This window comes from Neolamprologus multifasciatus, chromosome 8 (genome assembly GCF_963576455.1).
Source record: "Neolamprologus multifasciatus chromosome 8, fNeoMul1.2, whole genome shotgun sequence".
Lineage (NCBI taxonomy): Eukaryota > Metazoa > Chordata > Actinopteri > Cichliformes > Cichlidae > Neolamprologus > Neolamprologus multifasciatus.
In genome coordinates, this window is record NC_140446.1 from 28,180,480 (window position 1) to 28,202,467 (window position 21,988).

A 21,988-nucleotide genomic window follows, 5' to 3' on the forward strand; every position below is an offset into this window, starting at 1 on the left:
AAGAAGCCACAAACACTTTTTATTCCCCAACAAACATTTTGGTCAAAAAACACAACAACGGAAAGATTCATTAAAAAAGTTTATTGTCATATTTCCAATCCCAACATCAAAGTTCCAGTAAACTGTAGGACAAATTCAGACAGTAAAACAGACGAGCACAGAGCTAACAGAAGCCAAACACAGACAGATACACTGATTCAGGACTGTTGCATCACTGACTCACGTGACTGATCCACAGCTAACGTGGACTCGGCTGAGGTTCAAACCGTTTCAAGAACAGCTCGGTGTGGCCGGTATTTAACAATCTAACACAAACTAAGGCACGACTCAGTGCGAGCTGAACACATGGAGTCGTACCTCACACTGTTGCCCCGTAAAGAAAATGAAGACTTCCTAAAAGCTACCTGGAGTCGGACGTTTCAATAAAGCAACAGAAGTCCAAACTGAAGAGAGGCCAAAGCAAACGAGTCGAGAAAAGACGAGCGATCTTGTGACGGCCTGAAGGCTCCACACATTTTAAACACCCACAAACACCCGATTTGTTCTTGAAGCTTGAAAGAGAAATCCAACATACGAGAGCTACAACATCTGACCAGGAACTACGCACACGGTTAAAACTGCTTAGTAACAGTCAGGGCAGTTCTTCATCTACCTGGGCCCACATTCACAAAGCTGCTCCCAAACCTCTAAAGTTTCTCTTCATAGTTTGGACTGAAACCTGGGAAGAAACGAAAATAAACTGTGACAAGGCCTGAAAGAGTGGAGGAGACATGGCATGAAGAGGGAGCGCACACCTACACTCGACAACATTGTGCACGTTCTTCCCTCACAGGGGAACATGTACGCATTGGGTATAATCTGGGTTACTCACCTTTCAACACTTTAGAGCATTCAACAATAACTGAAGGACAACACGCCAAAGAGCAGTCTCGAAACGTTGGACATGACAGGTTGGAAGCAGCTGCCGATTACCCGCCAGCGCCACGGGGAGTTGACTTCTTTCTGCGGCGTGTACAGCGGCTGATGGACACGAGGATACACTGAGGACTTGTCCGTATAACATTTGACTGCGTGCTTGTAGCCTATACAAACTTCATACGATAAAGCGGAGCGATTTACAAAGAATCAGCTGGACGAGGTGATGGTGGGTGAGCGTTAGAGAACTATCAGCCCTTTTCAGATGAGTGTGCGAGCTCAGTTATGGCTTTTTAGATCATTGCAGACACGTGCATCAGATAATATTTACAAGTATATTCCAGAGAAAAGTTTAACAGTATGAAGAGAAGTTCACCATCATCCTCCTGTCACAAATTTATAATGAAACAATGGATCACTCACACACACACATACACACTCACACACACGTGTGCACACGTGCGCGCACACACACTCGCACACACACACACACACACACACTCACACACTTACACACACACGTGTGCACACGTGCGCGCACACACACGTGCACACACACACACACACACACACACACACGTGTGCACACGTGCGCGCACACACACGTGCACACACACGTGCGCACACACACACTCACACGCACACACACATCACGCACACGTGCACACACACGCGCGCACACACACACACACACTCACACACACATCACGCACACGTGCACACGTGCACACACACGCGCGCACACACACACACACTCACACACACATCACGCACACGTGCACACGTGCACACACACGTGCACACACACGTGCACACACACACACTCTGAGGTAAAAGTAAGTTTGGTCCCTTCGTTGCTTTCAGGTCCTCTGAATGTTCCCAAACCTGCGAGTCGTCTAACAGGACGGCGTTGATGGCTGTGATTACGAGCCGTGGTCGTAACAATCACTATGGTGGCTTCACTCTCTACTAGGGGTGGGGAAAATGGATACTGTGTAGCATGGTGATACTTTGTTTACTAATAATGTATGGATACAGGGACAGCAGAAATCGATACTTTGTTACAAAAAGGTTTTTGTGCTCTGACTTCAGAGCATGTTGATCCTTTTTCTGAGCAAGAATCCTGACATTCCTTCACTGTCCAAATGGGTTTAATAAACATGACAGTTTACTTATTTTAATTTAAGACATGTTTTATTTTAATTAAGTTTAAAACTTTTTTATTTAATGTAAAATTCTATTTTGTTTTAATTTACTTTCAAATTCTTCAGTTGCTGAAGGGGCTGCATAGTTTTCATAAACTGCATAGTTCAGAATAGCTATAATTGTACCAGATGGTTGATTCAGTTAAGTTGGACTAGACTGTAATACAAACCGTTCAGTTTGTCAACAATCAAACTGAAATGAGAGAAAGACTGAGTGTGAGACTTTGATATTAGAGAAAATGATGATTGATAAAGTTTACCTTTATGTACAGAATCTGAATATCGCAAAATATTTTTAAAAATTGCAATAATATTGTATCGTGCGTTAAGTATTGTGATAATATCGTATCGTGGGATGTATGGGGATTCCCACCTCTACTCTCTACGTGGGTACCGTTTAAACGGGGACTGAAAACACTTCACGTGAACACATCAGATATGTAAAGAGCCTGAGTAGCAGCTGCTGAAACAGCCCTCACAGAAATGCTGTCCAATCAGAGCCGACCACCTCTGACACGGCACACAAACGTGTCAGAGGTGCATGCACACACATCAGTCCCAGCTCACCTGCTGCCTCTGTGCACTGTGACAACTTCATCAGCTTGAAGAAAACATGTGTGACTGCCTACATGTATTTATTCAAACACATGTTAAAGGGCACAGCTTGGTTTATAACTAGACAAAGGCACTGGTTAGACTGGAGTGTGATCAGACCTCCAGTTTGAAAAAGGTGTTGGGCTGGAGCGTCCAGCTCATACAGCCAGCATGTTTGTGTCACTCAGCGTGGGATCTGTGTGTGACAGTACAGTGGCCATCAGATCACTCAGGAATATGTGAGAAACACGTGGCTGCTCTAAAGCCTTGATGGACCGAACCTGCAAACATGAACCCGCCTGTAGGCTGGACTAGCGTCCTGTCATTAAATCCAGCAGCCTGGAGGTGTGGAGATGCTAACAGGATGTTTTGGAAAGTAATCGTTATCACCCTTTAAATATGAATGAAAGTGGAAATGACCACAAATGAATTTGTACTGCTGAAGCGCTTTGGGTAAACAAACTGTTTCTTATTCAAATGGCATTAAAGTTCTCAGGGGTCTCAGGCCACTCTGTACACTTAAACAACAACAAAACATCATAAAAATAAAATCTGTCTGTGTTCATCTCATTACTATAATATAAAACTGTGAGAAAAGACAAACAACATTCAGATCAGGGAGCAGTTATAGTGACAGCAGCTACGTGCTGTAAGGCAGCTCGGTTCAACGTCGTCACAGAGAAACATGGTAGAAAGGTTTAAAACACGACTTACAGTTTACTGTCAGGACTTAGAGGAAGACCAAGTAACCTCTGAGGGAAGAGATACAACAAACCGCCGTGTTAGCCAGTCGACATTCACGGTTTAGAGTCGGTGCCAGCGAGCCCTACATCCACAGCTAGCTCACACCACACGGTCACTTTATGTTCAGTCTGCAGCTGCTCTCAGGTGTGCAGCTACAGCAGCTGTTACAGGTTCAACCAAACACTGCAACAGCCCACAGACGCTGGCTCACACTGAGACCCGAACTCTTCCACAGCAGCATGTTTAACTTCTCTTTGATATTTGGTCACATTGGGGTCCGATCAATGTAAAAACAAAGAATTACCAGATTTTTATTTTTACCTTATTTTTGTTTTTAAGAAAAACGAGAGCCACATATGAGGACATTGGTTTAAAATGTTGATAGAATAGTAGCAGTACGATGTCCTCGTGAGCAGATATGTGGAGATATGTGGCAGGTCCTAGGAGGGTAAACCTGTTAAAGCTAATTATAAATAGGTACCTTACTAGGAGACAAGTGTTTCCTTCTGGCTGTCCTTTTCTACTTTAAGCTTTACTCAAGATTTGGAATAAGTTACATCGTCTTTCTTTAAGTCTTGATTGGAAATCTTCTCATTTTTCTTGACAATAACAAAGAAAATCATCTCTGTAATACAGGAAATAATACATTTGTTAACTATGTGTCACAGTAACCAGTACTGGCTGTGTACTGGGAGAGAGAGCTGCTCACAGGGATATTAAGGCCCTTTCAGACACGCAGGGAGGTGCAGCTGGTGTGTGACAGCTTCAGGCGTCCTGATTGGGAAATGCATCAGTCTAATCTGTGAAATAGAAACAGGCAAGCAACAACAAACAGGTCCAGGAGGCAGAGTCACTCCTCCAGCTGTGCCCGTGTGCATTCAGACGTTACTGTAAATGAGCCGGCCCTTAACAACAACTGAACAGAAAAGTGAGTGCGTGTCTGAAAGGGACTTAAGCTGTGTGTTATCTGTGTTATCTGTGTCTCCTGATGCTCAGCGGGCGCATACAAAGGCAAAGCTTCTGCTGAGAACGTCTCAGTTTTTAATAAAACTGAAGCAAACTACCTCCAGACAGCAGCAGAAACTACAGGAAGCAGGAGAGGATCTAAAGCTTGTTGAATGGCAGTAACATTGACTTCTTTAAAGTCTTGGGCGAGGAGACAAGTATTCGACACCAGGTGTGTTCTCATTTTGGACAAAGAGAAACCTGAAGAACTAAATGTGACGCAGGTCTGCCCGACTGCCCCACTTGCCCTGGTTGCAGTCCAGTTGGTTTTGCAGGCGTGAGTGTTTCCAGATGGAGATGACCTCGGGGTGTGCCGCAGGCATCCGGTTTAGGACTGCTGGCTGTTCCACTGGTTGGCCATAGGCCTGCGGAGCAGCTCCTCCACATGACGAGCCACATCCATGGTGTCCTCGAGATCAAAGTCCCCGTCGGGATCCAGCATGCCGTCAGCCCTGACAGGACAGCAGCGAAGATGGTCAATGGAAAACAATGTTAAAGCTTCTTCATGTTTACATTCCTGAATGAAGCAACAGAGACACCCAAAACCAGTATTGATAGTTTGCATTGTTTACAAACTGTCTGGACTGGGCTGCAGGCTGTAATTCATTATTATCAGGAAGTCCTAAAAACTCACTGAAAAGTTAATCCAAAATGCTGCAGCAAGAGTCCTGACAGGGACTAGAAAGAGAGAGCAGATTTCTCCTGTTTTGGCTTCCTGTTAAATCCAGAATTCAAAATCCTGCTCCTCACATACAAGGTCTTAAATAATCAGGCCCCATCTTATCTTAATGACCTTGTAGTACCATATCACCCTATTAGAGCACTTCGCTCTCGCTCTGCAGGCCTACTTGTTGTTCCTAGAGTATTTAAAAGTAGAATGGGAGGCAGAGCCTTCAGTTTTCAGGCCCCTCTTCTATGGAACCAGCTTCCAGTTTGGATTCAGGAGACAGACACTATCTCTACTTTTAAGATCAGGCTTCAAACTTTCCTTTTTGCTAAAGCATATAGTTAGGGCTGGACCAGGTGACCCTGAATCCTCCCTTAGTTATGCTGCAATAGATGTAGGCTGCCGGGGGATTCCCATGATGCATTGAGTTTTTCCTTTCCAGTCACCTTTCTCACTCACTATGTATTAACAGACCTCTCTGTATTGAATCATATCTGTTATTAACCTCTGTCTCTCTTCCACAGCATGTCTTTATCCTGTCTTCCTTCTCTCACCCCAACCAATCACAGCAGATGGCCCCGCCCCTCCCTGAGCCTGGTTCTGTTGGAGGTTTCTTCCTGTTAAAAGGGAGTTTTTCCTTCCCACTGTCGCCAAAGTGCTGCTCATAGGGGGTCATATGATTGTTGGGCTTTTCTCTGTATCTATGAAGCGCCTTGAGGCGACATTTGTTGTGATTTGGCGCTATATAAATAAAATTGAATTGAATTGAATTACATGCCACTCTGCGTTTAATCATCACCATTATCAATCACTGGCTCTTTTCCACAGCGTATCTTTCTCCCGTCTTCCTGTAGATGGCGCTCCTCCCGGAGCCTGGTTCTGCCACACAGGTTGTTGGTTCAATCCCAGCTGCTCCAGGCTGCACGTTGCAATATCTTTGGACATGATACCGAGCACCAGCTTTCCCCTGATGCATTTACCGAATGCTAATATTGATCATGTAAAATATATCCATTACATATTATAAATATTATTGTTTTAAATATGAGCGTGATGATTATTACCACAGAGTTTTGTTACATGAAGCAATGATCATGTGTACATGTGTTTCCTGGATTTATGAAGGTTGTGAAGTACTATTGCACAAATGTCAAAGGCATTCTGACTAATTTTGTGTTTTCACATGTTTATAAGAGTTTTATTAAACATATGCACGCGTGCAAAACGAAAGCTGCTTACATGGGAGGGTAGACATTGAAGTTGTTGGGGTGGGTCACAGAGGGAGAAGCCGTCTGGTCCATGAATGCAGTGGCTCCTGCACTGGGTTCAGGGTTCGGGGTGGTGAATCTATCAGAGACATGCCACACTTCACTTCAGCCTACTGCAGCATTACTAAAAGAGCACATTTTACAATGATATTTTTATTTATATTACTAATATATTTATATTCAGGTAATATTGAGTTGAGTGGTTTATACATTTTGAGTGCAGATATCAACATTATTCTTATTTTGACTGCAGAAAAAGAGCGAGTGGAGAACTGAGAGAGATGGTTAAGAAACAGCTGCTGCACATCAACTCTCTTCCACCTAACGCCAAGCTAGGAAACCAGTGATGTTACTGGTGCAGTGTACAAAGAGACATTTTCACCACTAGATGTCAGCAGACTACAATCCAGCTGCTGTAGCTGCTGTAGTGAGTGCAGGCTGTCAGTCAGCTGCTGAGGAAATCCTGAACTTCAGGTGTTGCTGTTCTTGCTTCTGTTGAACATGACAACCTCTCTAACCGCGCTCTAAGGTCACATTTTGCCGTTAATGCAACTTTCTTTGATCTAACATAGTTTGGCTTGGACACTTAAACAACAAACTCTCATACGAGGTGAATGTAATCATCGTCTCGTTGCCAGCTGCCCAGAAACAGCAGGGCCACATGTCTAAACTGGAGGTAATTAACAACAAGTGACGGTAACGATATGAAGAATACATGTTTCTGCACGGTTTCATGTGTTAGAGCCTCAGGTAGGCAGGAGTAACACGGAGGTGTCAGTGAGAGAGAAGGCAGGTGGAGGTGAGGAACACAGAGACATGATGTCATAACGATCACTGATTTGTGCAGAACTATAACTTATATTTAACCCTAGTTAAGTAACATAATGCATTAAAGGAATGTTTAAGAAGATTCGTTTTACATTAAATTATAGTGTTAGTCGGGCTGCTCGATTATGGCAAAAATGATAATCATGATTATTTTCACTGAGATCTCGATTATTTGACAATATTTATTTAACAATAACAATGTGTTGAATAATGACGTTAAAAAATAATATAAAATAGTGCAAATACTGATAACAGTGCAAATGTTTGCAATATAAGAAATAAATGTAAACATCTGTGTTTAGTGAAGTTTACAGTGTTGCTCTGTGGTGCAGCTACGACACTGTAGCAAAGTTTACACACTGTGTCTACTTGATCCACGTCTGACTGAACCCATAATGTTTCCACACCACTCAAGTTTTTTTTTACCTCTCTTTAACCAACAGCAGTCACTCTCCTCTCCAAATAACTTCTGCTGAGCTTTCCGAGCTTCCCTCGGGTCCTCTTAATCAGCGGTCCCCAACCCCCGGGCCTCGGACCGGTACCGGTCCGTGAGTCGTTTGGTACCGGGCCGCGAGAGTTGAGGCTCAGGTGTGAAATGTATAGTTTTCAGGGTTTTTATCGGTTTTCAGTGTTATTTTGTTATTGTTTTTATCGTTTACTCGGTTTTCCTGGGTCTTTTCACGTGTGTTATGAATAAATCTTCTTTTTTTCTGTACCTGTACTAGTTTTATTTTGTTGTATTTATCCGCGACACCTTAAAGGCTGGTCCGTGAAAATATCGTCGGGCATAAACCGGTCCGTGGCACAAAAAAGGTTGGAGACCGCTGCTCTTCATTGTTGTGACACGTGTTCAAAATGCAGAGAGGTGCGCTCGATTTGCCACACGGAGCAGCGCGAGAGTAAAGCACGAGGGAGGGGCTAATAATCGGCTCAGTCATTTTTAATGATCGTTGAAAGCCCAGATCGTAATCGAGATTAAAATTCGATTAGTTGAGCAGCACTAAGTGTTAGTGATCTTTATAGCTGCTAGTAAAGTTGTGAGTAACACAGAAATACTCAGAAGCAGCTTGAAATTTGAATCCTGCTCAACAAAAATAAGGAAAACAGAAGGTGCAGAGACATAAAGCTTCACATGTGGGTGACACAAAGGCAGATTTCCTGTTTGACACAGAGACACTTACTCTGGCACGACTTGTTTGATCTGTGGTTTCACATATCCATCAACTGCTTTTGCTGGTAAAAACAAAAGACACATTAAATAAACAGTAGATATATGTTATGGTACCAGTGTTGATGTTAAAAATGAGCGGACACATACAAAGCGGGGGGGTGTAGTACTTGGCGAAGACTTCGTCTTTGGGCCGGTCAGGATACAGGTACAGAAGATGGTTCAGGTCACTGATGCGGTCGGCCAGCGAGCGAATAGAGAAGTCTTTGGTTGTGTAAGGCAGCAGATTCCAGACCAGCCTCTCACCTACATACAAGAACCAAGGATCGCAGTGATCGCACGCAAAAGGACGGACGCAGAGACAGCGTCTCATAATCATCAGTGGGCTTTGTGCCATGCTGTGTTTCTGTGTGGACGTGTGGACGTGTCACTCAAGGACAAGTTCACAGGCTGAAAATCAACCTGTGTCTCCAGCAGAGCAAAAACTTTGTGGACTTTTTAAAAGTGTGTTTTGTGTGGCAGCAGTTTATTGTGTATGTGACAGAGCCATAACGCAGACCTGCGTACCTGATTTGTTGGGGTTTTCTGCCACCCAGGCGATGGTGATGCCTCCGATCTCAGAGTCGCTGAATCGCAGCAGGAAGGTGCCGTTGGGTTTGGACATCAGCATGTCCTGTGCCTGCTGCTTGTTTACAAAGCCCAGAATGGCCCTGCGAACACACAGTTACACGTAAAACACCACCGGTGCACAGTGCTGCCCTCACCCCAGCAGCTCTGCTGCAGCACAAAGCTCGTTTAAAGGTGACGGTCCTGACAGCAGAGATCATTTTTCAATCTATCATACAACACAAATCTTCATTCCAGATTCTCGGGACATAAATAAAAGTGATTACCCATCATTCCAGTGAGGCTTCAGGTGTTTCTTCATAAGCTCTACTACTCCATCAAACCACTGCCAGAAGGTGAAGTTGCGTCCAGGTAAGCTTTCCTGTGCAAAACACATTTCTTCAGTGGGTTCAGACGCACACCGCTTATGACCGTTATGTTTCCAATGATATGATGCTGCTTCCTGATTTTCCATGTCTCTGCAGCTGTAAAGAAGGAAAACTCTCCAAAACTATGGAAAAGTCCACTTTTACTTAGGAAGTGAGAGAACAAGTAGCAACCAGGTGCTGCTAATCAAATGTACGCGATTAATAGGGGTGCAACGATACTCGTATCGTTATTGAACCGTTCGATACAGTGCTTTCGGTTCGGTACGCATATGTATGAACAATACAACATTTATTTTATCAACTTTCCTTCTGACGATGCTGTCTGTGTTGAGCGCTCAGTGGATCTGCGTTCGACTACTCCGCCTAGGCTGCACTGTCGAGCGCAGATCCACTGAGCGCAGCGCAAGCTAGCGAGACAGAAGCTAAGCTCGTTGCAACATGTCAAATTGAACCTCCCCCACCCTCATTCAGATCTGGCCTTTGGAACTATTTTGGTCTTCATGTGACGTATGACCCTGAAGGTAAGCGCGTCATGGACTAAAGTAAAACAGTATGTCGGATGTGCCACGCAATGCTCAATTACATTGGTGGGAACTAGTGCGTTAGCGCAGTTAGCTCGTTAACGTGTTGGCCGTCCAGCCCCACGCACGGGGCGATCCACGGTAACTCGTTAACGGAGAGATTTGCCATGTTGTGGCGTTAACGTCATTTCAGATTAGCGCTGACAGCACTAGTGGGAACACAACGAATATGACTGCACATTTACTCCGACATCATCCTCGTGCAAAGACAAGTGGAAGCAGACAAAAACAACAAGCACGCATGCTACAAACTTTACCCGAGTCATTTAGACAGCCGTTAGCACATGATTCTCCTTATGGGGACCTGATATGTTTAATATGCTGCTGAGAATATAGCCCAGAAGAAGCGTATAGTAGAGCTTTTATTTTGGAAAGAGACATTTCTCTGTAATAAACTCTCTTTTCCAAAGATGAGGGATTTCTCCATCAGATAGATTTATTATTTTATTACTTTGTTGTTTCAGCAACATTAAATTTAAAAACTGTACTTTTGAGTTAAAATATATATTTATAATTTTAATAAATGACAAATTAAAAAGGCATGAACATTTTTTTGTATCGAAAAAAATATCGAACCGTGACACCAAAGTATCGAACCGAACCGTGAATTTTGTGTATCGTTGCACCCCTAGTGATTAAGTGATGATCAGAAAGTGTGAGCACCTCGACAAAAGCAGAGGATTTGGACGTACGCTGGTCTAGAGCATCAGGGTGTGTGCTAATACAAACACAATCTTCCCAGGACTGGACGTCCAATCACATTCACACCAGACCACGCAAGAATCACAAAAACAAAACAAACCCAGAGCTACGTGTCCGTCAGCTTGTTGTTCCAACTCTTTTATTTACACATAGTTTACACTGTAAATATACTTTTCCTCTTTGATTTTGCTCGGTTGTTCTCATTGGTTTTGGCTTCTAAACAGAACCTGAGTGTTTCACCTTGTGTGAGCACGTGTGCTGCAATTATAATAAAAATCCTCGTATCCTTGAATCATGATGATGGATTGAGGCAGTTCCACAAAAGCACTTTAAAGCACGCTGAAGTCTGTGCACAAACGAGGTTGTCTGCAGACCCATGCATGCCATGACACGCGTGTTGCAACATGAAACTACAGATTACATTTATAATGACGTTAATTTATTAGAATAAATGGCCAAAAAAAGAATCACCTTCATTGCTGAGCAACCACCATTACCTTTGACCCCCATCGTCCATCAGCACTGCCCTTGTGGACAGAGTGGGGAACACCTGCATGTAACTGCTGATGCCTGCAACCCATGTCCTCAGTGTCTCAAACAAATACGCCTTACTGAGGTCTGTGGCTGACAAGTTACTACAAACTGCACTGAATTCCATCTAAAAACGTTTCTTACTTTGTGCACATGGGAGATGTTAAGTAATTAGCACAGGTGGCTCAAAGCTGTGAGCACCAGGATTCTGGCTCTCTGCTTTGCACCTAACAGATCATAGAGGTGACACAAACCCCCCTGGGTCTGCCTTGAGCTGACCCCCGGTTGGGCCCTCCTGACTCGATTTCCTGAATGCTGCCGTTTTATTGTGGGGGTGTTGATTCCTGTGCACGAGAGTTTCTATAGATCGGTGTAAATATGGGCTGTCTGGATCCACGAATGTGATGACGTTGAAAGCCACACAGGGGTAAAGGGGTGGGGGGATGGTGGGAGGGGGTCACATGATGTGTTTTCTGTTTTGCTCACTTTTTTGTTTGTTTGTTTTTAAAATTCTTTCTGTAATTATCAATTTATTATTGGGACTGCTTCTGTGGTCAATGGCCTACCATGTTGTGGTTATTTGTTGATACTTGCTCTGTCCCATAGTTGTGAGCTTTCTGTTTGTTTGTTTTTGTTTGTTTTCCCATTTAAAAAATAAAAATAAGAGTCAGAGGAGGGACTCACCCTGTTGAACTGGGCCCAGGATATGGTCATGCTGCGGTAGTCGTCAGAGTTGTTGCTGCTGCTTGAAAAAGCCTTCTGTGCCAGAAAGACCAGGTTGTCGTCCGACAGGCCACGCTCACTGTGCATCTCTGCCTTGTATTTCATATCGAGGGCCTCGCACAGCTGGGGCCACAGCACCTTCTCCGGCACAATGAACGGCACTCTGCCCTGATGACAGGAGGAACATTTTATTTGTCTCCACATATTCACTGTTTATTTCAAAACATGTGGATTTATTCCAGGTCACAGAACAACACTGAGGCTGCGTGAGGACACGTCCGAGTATTTGGACAGCAGTGGAGCTCTATGGCAGAGAGAGACAGGACGAGACGGGTTAATGGTCAGCCTGGTTCCATAGCATCATTAGTCTGTACAGTTCTAGGCGTGAGGCCTTCCCTTCAGCAGAACCCTCAGTTTGTTGGCATTTCAGCTAAATCTTATTTAATAAACAGGCTGTAATTCTTAAGCTGTTCATGTGAATTTTTTGTAAAATTCATTTGATCACAGCTCAAAGCCTGCTCTTCAATCACAAGCCTGCAGAGGAAAAACAACATAAATTGTGCTCGAACATTAAAGAGGGCACTGAGGTCACCAGCCAACGACCAACCTACCGGCTCAGCAAAGGCGTTGTCCCACAGGACCGTAGCTGTTGCGTTGTTGTCCTGGCTGCCGTGCACGATGACGACCACAGGCAGGGACAGAGTCTGCAGGTTACAGAAACACCACAACTCAATTAGAAAAGCTGAACTCCAGTCGACTCTAAATGTGGCTGCTCATGTTTAAATATAAAAGATCAGACACAGAGACGGCGTTTACTTTGACATGGAAGACCAGCTCGTTGCCCCCGATGCTAAACTGGGACTCGAACAGAACTGTGAACTTCTCCTCTGTCACGGACTCTGCACCTCGACGGTCCGAGCGTTTGATCCGCTTCAGTGACTGTGACACACACGAACATTTAACCAGATTATCTGCTTATAATAAATGTTGTGACTCATAATAATCGTCATCATTCATTTTGTCAAAGTGGATCTGTTACAGATGATTTCCTCTATGCAGTCACACTGAAGAGACAAAAATAAAAACATGCATGTATCACATTTACATCTGCTGTTATGTCCTAACAGTCATCAGCATTTATGCATAACTTCACAGCACTGTGCCATAGAAACCGTGTTTAGTTTGAGTAACATTGGTCAAGAAAAGGAGACGTGCACCATCTTTAATCTGTGCTGTGTCGCTGTGGTTGCTCCCCACAAGATTTCAGACCGACAGGTGAAAAAACTGCCGCTGATGGAGAGCTACACATCACCGGGAATCAGCTACAATTGTTTTAAAGTGCAGTAAGTCAGCGGTCTCCAACCTTTTTTGCGCCACGGACCGGTTTATGCCCGACAATATCTTCACGGACCGGCCTTTAAGGTGTCGCGGATAAATACAACAAAATAAAACTAGTACTGACAAAAAGAAGATTTATTCATAACACACGTGAAAAGACCCAGGAAAACCGAGTAAATGATAAAAACGAAAACAAAATAACGCTGAAAACTGATAAAAACCCTGAAAACTATACATTTCACACCTGAGCCTCAACTCTCGCGGCCCGGTACCAAACGACTCACGGACCGGTACCGGTCCGAGGCCCGGGGGGTTGGGGACCGCTGCAGTGAGGCACTCAGCCACCAAGACTCCACTGCTGAAGACAAACATGTTGAAATGTGTTTAAAGTTTGCTGAACAACATTTAGAGAAGTCTGTGTGATGCTGGGAGAATATATTTGGTCACATGAGAGCAAAACTGAACTCTTTGAAGGCTGTAAACTAGAGCTGGGCGATAGAACGATAACAATGTGTATTGTGAAATAACTTTTTCTCGATAGAAAAATGAGACTATTGCGATAGACCTCATCTCGCTTGTCCTCTTAAAAAAAAAAAAAAAGAAAAAAAAAAAAGAACAGCCAATCCAAATTAAGTAGCGCAGAGCCGAACCAATCACAGCCGCAGCGTCACGTCACGTGACTTGTTACGTACAGCACAAGTGCCAAGCCGCACATGTGTATTTGTTTGGGAAGCAGCCAGCCGCCGTGCCGCCCGGGTAACGGAGGAAATGAGTGTGCGGACTAGAGAACAATCAACCGAGCGTGAGCGAAGGTTACCGAAGAGAAAACAGATGATGGTTCCAACGCCGGAGAGATTGTCGAACGGAAGAGCCAGAGAAGTCCCGTAGTGTGAAGGTATTTCTGCTATTTCAAGTCTGACAAAAACAGAGTAGCGCGCACGGTTAATTGTGCCGAAAGCAAGTCTGGAAATACAATAAAGCGGTGCATGCTCAGTCTCTGACTGGAAGCGCTAACTCATCATCCGGCTTTTGTCAGACTAAAGTAACTGTTAAAACTGTTTGAAAAGCTCAGCTATACAACAAGGAGAGATTGAGAATTTCCTTTTAGTTCTCAGTTTATTTGATATTGACAAAAGTTAGTCAATTTTGTTCTTCTGTAAAACAAACTAAGATTTATTTTTAGAATTAATATTTTGTTTCTAAGTGGAATTGACAATTTAGTCTGTTTTGTTTGTTCTGTTTTGAAACTTAAACGCTTTAGCGGCTGCCTTTTGTGTAGTTTGCAATATTTGCCTTTATTTATCTGAAAAAGTCTCCTTAAGTACATCTACCCTGTTGAACTTATTATGGGAAATAAATATTTAAGTCAAAACAAGCTGCTGATTATTTCACATTTTACTTGTGAGCAACGGCACATTTAAATCTTACAAATATAGTTATTTGGCTTATATCGTGATATATATCGTTATCGCCTGAAATGAAAAAAACATATCGCCCAGCTCTACTGTAAACACACAGTTTGGGTGGCTTCACCCCAAAAACACCACAGCAACACTGAAGTCTGGAGGTGGGAGCATCCTGGGGGGGCTGTTTATTCAGCGTACTGAGACATTCAGTAAAACTCCAGGAAGGATGAATGGAGACATCGTTGATTAAAATCTGCTGCATCTACCAGGATGATGAAGATGAAGATGAAACAAGGATGGATGTTTCAGCAGGACCATGATCTCAAACACAGCCAGATTAAACATTTGAACTACTGCATTATTTTTACTAAAGTTAAAAGCTTGAACAAAAACATACAGAAATGCCCGATAAACGCACAAGTGTAACCACTGTATCTAAAGAGACTCACCATGTTTCTGAAGTGAGCACTGAGGGTGCCCGTGGCCTGGTGATACTCCATCACACAGTTGTTATTGAGGATTTCTCCGCTGCTCTCACTGTTTAGGATTGAACATATTCTCACTGACTGTTCTTCAAAGCAATGATGATGTTAAAACAACATGTTTGTGTCACCTACACAGCCTCACCTGTGTGTGCTCTCATTCTTCAGCAAAGCCTTGGCCTGCTGCTCGCTAACAATGACAGCTTTGACCTGAGGTGGGTTCATGTGGACGTTGAGCTTCCCGCCCACCAGCAGGCGAACTGTGGCTGCGAATTTGGTCTGGGTTTTTAACACTTGGGGCGGCTGCTTTTCGATGATGAAGGTGCTGTGAAGAAGAGCGATAATGACATTACAGACACCATGTAGGACAGGCAAAGGCATTAAGTGACACAAACTCAGTATGTGAACGTGGGTTATGTTTCAGAAAGTCACTGACAGATGGTGAAGTACGAAGTAGGGCTGCTCGATTATGGCAAAAATGATAATCATGATTATTTTCACTGAGATCTCGATTATTTGACGATATTTATTTAACAATAACAATGTGTTGAATACTGACTTTAAAAAATAATATAAAATAGTGCAAATACTGATAACAGTGCAAATGTTTGCAATATAAGAAATAAATGTAAGTAATGTAATCTATGTTTAGTGAAGTTTGCAGTGTTGCTCTGTGGTGCAGCTATGACACTGTAGCAAAGTTTACACACTGTGTCTACTTGATCCACGTCTGACTGAACCCATAATGTTTCCACACCACTCAAGTTTTTTTTTACCTCTTTTCAACCAACAGCAGTCACTCTCCTCTCCAAATAACTTCTGCTCAGCTTTCCGAGCTTCCCTCGGGTCCTCTTAATCAGCGGTCTCCAACCCCCGGGCCTCGGACCGGTACCGGTCCGTGAGTCGTTTGGTACCGGGCCGCGAGAGTTGAGGCTCAGGTGTGAAATGTATAGTTTTCAGGGTTTTTATTGGTTTTCAGTGTTATTTTGTTATTGTTTTTATCGTTTACTCGGTTTTCCTGGGTCTTTTCACGTGTGTTATGAATAAATCTTCTTTTTTTCAGTACCGGTACTAGTTTTATTTTGTTGTATTTATCCGCGACACATTAAAGGCCGGTCCGTGAAAATATCGTCGGGCATAAACCGGTCCGTGGCACAAAAAAGGTTGGAGACCGCTGCTCTTAATTGTTGTGACGCGTGTTCGAAATGCAGAGAGGTGCGCTCGATTTACCACACGGAGCAGCGCGAGAGTAAAGCACGAGGGAGGGGCTAATAATCGGCTCAGTCTTTTTTAATGATGGTTGAAAGTCCAGATCGTAATCGAGATTAAAATTCGATTAATTGAGCAGCCCCAGTACGAAGGTCCCAAACACGCGTCAGTCTTCTGTCCTGAGACGTGCTGCGTTGCTCCTGGAGTCAAGCTGAGCCTCTTCCTGTTTGGGCCTTAAGGCTCGTGACGCTGCTCTGAACATGACGACCGCTCTGGGCTACACTCTGCTTCAGGTCTTCCAGCCTCAGTACTCTTTGACCCAGCTCCTTACTGAAGCTGACGTTGGCATGTCTGTCACAGCGTCACACATCCTTCACTGTTAGGATTCTTTGTTATCATTTTTCTAGATCATTCGTTTCAGACGTCCTGTTGTACATCTTTTCCATCCAGGACCTCTCTGTCAAACTGCCTTTCTACACCTGTTAGTGAGGTCACCCACTAACTGGAAGGCTGGTGGTACGATCCCAGTCTACTCCAGTCTGCATGCCAAATATCTTTGGGCAAGATACTAAGCCCACGTTGCTCTCCGACGCAAACGTCGGCGTATGAATGTTAGCTAGGAAGCGCTGAGAAACCGTGTGGAGTGCTCAGAGTAGAGCACCACTACAGAAGAAACGGTCCATTTACCAATGCTTCATCTTGCCTACCAGCCTTTCTCTCCATGGACAGCTCTCTGCAAACACTCTTTACACAGTATACTTGGACATATTATTTTATTTTAATTAGTTTGAAAGTGGTGTTAAGAGTCTGTAACGCCAAGTCTCCACCTCCTACAGTTGTCACCATATCAAGCTCTTAAGTTTCTCCGGACCACATCTGAAGAGGACGGAGCCTCTGTGATCTGGTTTGAATTGTCCTCACCTGGTAACCAGGGCGGAGATGATGTCAGTGATGTCAGCGTTCAGTTTGCTCAGCAGCTCCACCATTGGCCCCGGCAGAGGGAGCTGCTGGGTGAGATGTTCACAGCGTCGGATCTGCTGTCGGTTCTGCCAGATCAGATCAGCCAGCTTCTCACACCTGAGCAACAAGGAAACAGAAGGATCACCAGAGATCACCGACCACATACATCGAATCGCTGATACCGTCCTTTATATCAGCGTGAAGGCATTTATCATTACATTTAACAGAAGTTTGTAATATCAGAAAAATAAGATCAATTTCAACAGTAAGTCTCAGTTTCTTTCATGATAAATGTGTAAAAAGTCTGAGACTGTCCTGTATTCATTCATACGTTTTATTTATTTGTAACTGTAAATATGCAGAATCTTATAAAACATATTCTACTCTGCCTGAGCCCTCAAAGAGCTTTGCACAACATTCACCCATGCAAGCACTTGTTTCTACGTTTAAGTGCTCATTCACACACAGTCACACTCCAACAGATGCACTACAGAGCAACTTGGGTTAATATGGACAGAATGTCTTTTTTTATATCATGATGACCTGAAAGACCTGCCTGACAAAACGAAACAGGGCAAAATATCTCAGAAAGCAACACGTCACACCACGATCCAAAGAAACAGATGAGAGCCCATCGATGAGTCTGGAAAGAGTAAAAACGCCGTCTCTGAGGCTCTGGTACTTCACTGAACCATGGATAGAGCCATTATCCACACATGGAGAAACCTTGGAGCAGGTGTAAACATTCCCAGGAATGGTTGGCTAACCAAAGAGCACACCAATGACTTATCCAGGAGGTTACAGAAGATCACTGGGACTCACTGGTCTCAGTGAAGGTTAGAGCTCAACAATAAGAGACTGCGCTGAGTTGGAGTGGCCTAATAAATAAAATCCAGTCTTTAGCACGAACCATTCAGCCATTCATGCTGAAGAAACCCTCCAGTGTGTCTGTATTAAAATAACTGCACAGAAGAGTGTCTCAGAACTCCTCCACAGAGATGTGAAAGGTTGATTGGCAGTCAGCACAGACGCTTAACTGCAGATGTTGCTGCAGAGGCTGGACAACCAGTTATTAGCTTTAAAGTGCCAGCTACTCTTTTCCTACAGGGTCAGGTCAGTTTGGATAACGGCTGATATTCTGATATATATCTGATTATATTTGTCCAACATCAACATTTGTTTGATGACCTGAAACATTTATGTGACAAACATGCATAAAACTACACAAAGTAAAAAGGGGGAAACTCCTAAACTCGTGTGTTACGTCCTAATCACCGTCTTCACTGAACAACAACTCTCCACATGTTTACACTATTACAAAAACAGCTGTTGGAGTTGGTAAAATTATATGTTTAATCCGTGAATGTAAAACAACAATTACCAGGACTGCAGAACATCCAGCCCCCCCTCATTAGGACCCCCATTGCCAGCCAGCTGTTGCCTCCTCTTCCACTGAATGAGCTCCTCATCCAGGATCACAGTCTGCTGCTTCCTCAGCAGGCCCAAGGTCTTCTGGTGCTGTTCTGCCAGGTCCTGCCAAAGTAAGCCACACACTGAGAAACAGGTGCATGTGAAAAATATACCTCTGTAAATGACAGATTAACATGGCGCCAGTGTGGCTTTTATAGTTGTGTGCTAAAAGCTTGAGCCTTCGTCATTCCCCTGTTTTGCTTATTAGGAAGCAGACTTTGAAACCTGTTCTTTAGACTGTTTTTTCACTTATCTGCATCATTCAGAAACACTCCTAACATGAGAGATGAACAACTGTTGTCTCTACTTATAACAGACAAACAGTGTTAAGTTCTTTCTGTAGGTGCTTTGCTACTGGCAGCCAAAGGTGGTCCTACCAAATCTCAAGCACCATAAAACTGTACAAGATAATTGTTCCTTTCAGGAACACTGGAGTTTTCCTTCTAGCCCACAATGGTTGAGGAGTATGACAGCGCTGAGCGCACGTGGTCAGATCTACGCACAGATCCGTGGGAGTCGTCTTCAAACAGACAGCATTTTTTTCATTGTTGTTATTTTTTAACTGTAGAGATGATCACAGCACTTACACAACCTGTATAGAAACTGTTGCATTTGGTCAGGTATCAACTGTATTTTATGTGCATGTCTTTGCTACAGGCTGCTGAAGCAGAAGCTGTTTCAGGAAGTAAACGTCACTGCAGGCTGACATGTGGCTGCTGCAGCTCTTCAGCTCGTCTCCTTGCACCGCTAGATATATCAACGATATCATGGTATAACATTTTATATCAGGGGTACTTTCATACTGGCATTACCGTGGATGTGACACAGCACGACCCTAGCTTACACAACTAAATGCACTGAGCTGCTGCCAAATGATTGCCTGATTAGATACCAAGAGCAACAAGAAATGGAGGGAGGGAGGGGGAGAGATCTTCTGATACCCATTCTGAAGTGTATGTGTGATGCGTCTCCATACAAGCCTGTATTTCTGTAGTGTGCTGGCCTCTCTGGCGAGCCAGGCCTCCACAGTGGCTCGCTTGCTCTGCAGGGTTGTTTCCCGCTGGGTGCGCTCAGTCGGAGGCAGCGAAGACAAGCTGCTCAGCTGGGCTGACGAAGCAAGACGTAGGAGATGTTAAACACGATCACAAGTAATCAACACATGCGGCTTTGTACAAACGTCTGTGTGACGCAGCATCTGTTTCCATAAACCTGCTGCTACTTAAGATTAGCTGATTAAGATTTAAGTCAATTTATAACCACAAATCATAGAACAAATGTTAGGACACTTTATCAAATTTAAATAAAAACAGAATGCAATGTTTTGGAAATCTAAATCCACATTTTATTACAAATAGAACAAAGAATATAAATCAAATGTTTCAACTGAGCAAATCTATGAAAGAATGAGCTCATTTTGAATTTGAAAAAACCAAAAACCACGCTGGACTTCACAGAGAGGACTGTTGTCCCTTTCTTCTCTGACAGAGGCTTTTCGCTGCTTTGCTGTATTTTTCATTTCATGGTGTATCAGATGTTTCGGGTCTGGATGCAGGCAGTTCAACACCTGCATTCTTCCATGAAGCTGTGCTGCAGGAACAGCTGCAGTATGTGCTTTATAGGGGTGCAACGATACTCGTATCGATATTGAACCGTTCGATACAGTGCTTTTGGTTCTGTACGCATATGTATCGAACAATACAAAATTTTTAATTTATTTGATCAACTTTCCTTCTGACGATGCTGTCTGTGTTGAGCGCTCAGTGGATCTGCGTTCGACTACTCCGCCTAGGCTGCACTGTCGAGCGCAGATCCACTGAGCGCAGGGCAAGCTAGCAGACAGAAGCTAAGCTCGTTGCAACATGGCAAATTGAACCTCCCCCACCCTCATTCAGATCTGGCGTTTGGAACTATTTTGGTTTTCATGTGACGTATGACCCTGAAGGTAAGCGCGTCATGGACAAAAGTAAAACAGTATGTTGGATGTGCCAGCAATGCTCAATTACATTGGTGGGAACTAGTGTGTTAGCGCAGTTAGCTCGTTAACGTGTTGGCCGTCCAGCCCCACGCACGGGGCGATCCGCGGTAGCTCGTTAACGGAGATTTGCCGTGTTGTGGCGTTAACGTCATTTCAGATTAACGCTGACAGCACTAGTGGGAACACAACGAATATGACTGCACATTTACTCCGACATCATCCTCGTGCAAAGACAAGTGGAAGCAGACAAAAACAACAAGCACGCATGCTACAAACTTTACCCGAGTCATTTAGACAGCCGTTAGCACATGATTCTCCTTATGGGGACCTGATATGTTTAATATGCTGCTGAGAGTATAGCCCAGAAGAAGCGTATAGTATAGTTTTTATTTTGGAAAGAGACATTTCTCTGTAATAAACTCTCTTTTCCAAAGATGAGTGATTTCTCCATCAGATAGATTTATTTTTTTATCCCTTTGTTGTTTCAGCAACATTAAATTTAAAAACTGTACTTTTGAGTTAAAATATATATTTATAATTTTAATAAATGACAAATTAAAAAAGCATGAACATTTTTTTTTGTATCGAAAAAATATCGAACCGTGACACCAAAGTATCGAACCGAACCGTGAATTTTGTGTATCGTTGCACCCCTAATGGTTTAGTATTGTCCCTCCCGCCTTTATTTCAAAGGCCAGCTCATCTACTAATCAAAGGTTGGTGGTTCAACTCCTGGCTGCTTCAGTCTGTATATATAATATCCTATTATATCCTTAGGCAAGATACTTCAATGTACCCATTATTGAATGTGTGCAGATGTTAGCACTTCAGGACATGCATGAATGTGTGATGCCTTGCAGTTCTCCAGAGGCCTGGTAATGAACTCATCATGTGATTCAGGTGTGTTGACCCAGGATCTAAACCTGCAGGACACCGGCCCTCGAGGCCTGGAGTTGCTCACTCCTGCTTTAAACCCTAACCTGTCGCCGGCGATGTTTTGGGGTTTAAACATGCTATATAAGAAACAGTCACACAGACAACTTCTGCAAGTGTTCCTGAGTGCATGACAGTTTTATGACAGAATCATGTCTGTTTTTACTTCAGTGCTGTCTGAAGATCCACCACCAATCTGATTGGCAGACAACCTGTTCTAGCACCTGAGCCGAATCATTGACAATATTATTACTAGAGATGGCACGATACCACTTTTTAATGTCCGATA

At 43.6% G+C, this 21,988-nt stretch overlaps 1 protein-coding gene and 1 long non-coding RNA gene across 4 annotated transcripts in view; one reads left to right on the top strand and one right to left on the bottom strand.

Annotated features, from left to right (window-relative positions):
• LOC146513274 (signal transducer and activator of transcription 5B-like) overlaps positions 1-21,988 on the bottom strand; it is a 35,990-nt gene continuing 14,002 nt past the window's right edge. Inside the window, exons 6-20 of one of the 3 annotated variants that reach the window (XR_014875849.1) lie at positions 19,768-19,898; positions 18,703-18,854; positions 17,283-17,438; positions 15,298-15,477; positions 15,120-15,207; positions 12,743-12,865; positions 12,538-12,630; positions 11,888-12,094; positions 9,288-9,382; positions 8,962-9,104; positions 8,545-8,700; positions 8,408-8,459; positions 6,370-6,477; positions 2,500-4,915; positions 1-1,872 (exon numbers count right to left, since the gene is read on the bottom strand). Coding sequence is in view for 1 of the 3 variants with exons in the window: in XM_085171354.1 (XP_085027480.1) it covers positions 4,792-4,915; positions 6,370-6,477; positions 8,408-8,459; positions 8,545-8,700; positions 8,962-9,104; positions 9,288-9,382; positions 11,888-12,094; positions 12,538-12,630; positions 12,743-12,865; positions 15,120-15,207; positions 15,298-15,477; positions 17,283-17,438; positions 18,703-18,854; positions 19,768-19,898 (1,808 nt within the window). In the remaining 2 variants the exon portion in view is untranslated. Of the gene's footprint in view, positions 4,916-6,369; positions 6,478-8,407; positions 8,460-8,544; positions 8,701-8,961; positions 9,105-9,287; positions 9,383-11,887; positions 12,095-12,537; positions 12,631-12,742; positions 12,866-15,119; positions 15,208-15,297; positions 15,478-17,282; positions 17,439-18,702; positions 18,855-19,767; positions 19,899-21,988 lie in introns of all 3 variants that reach the window. The other 2 variants (XR_014875848.1, XM_085171354.1) reach the window with 2 other exon arrangements.
• On the top strand, positions 9,377-20,733 carry LOC146513275 (uncharacterized). The gene is made up of 2 exons (XR_014875872.1): positions 9,377-9,713; positions 20,581-20,733. It is a non-coding gene; the product is annotated as an uncharacterized LOC146513275 (long non-coding RNA).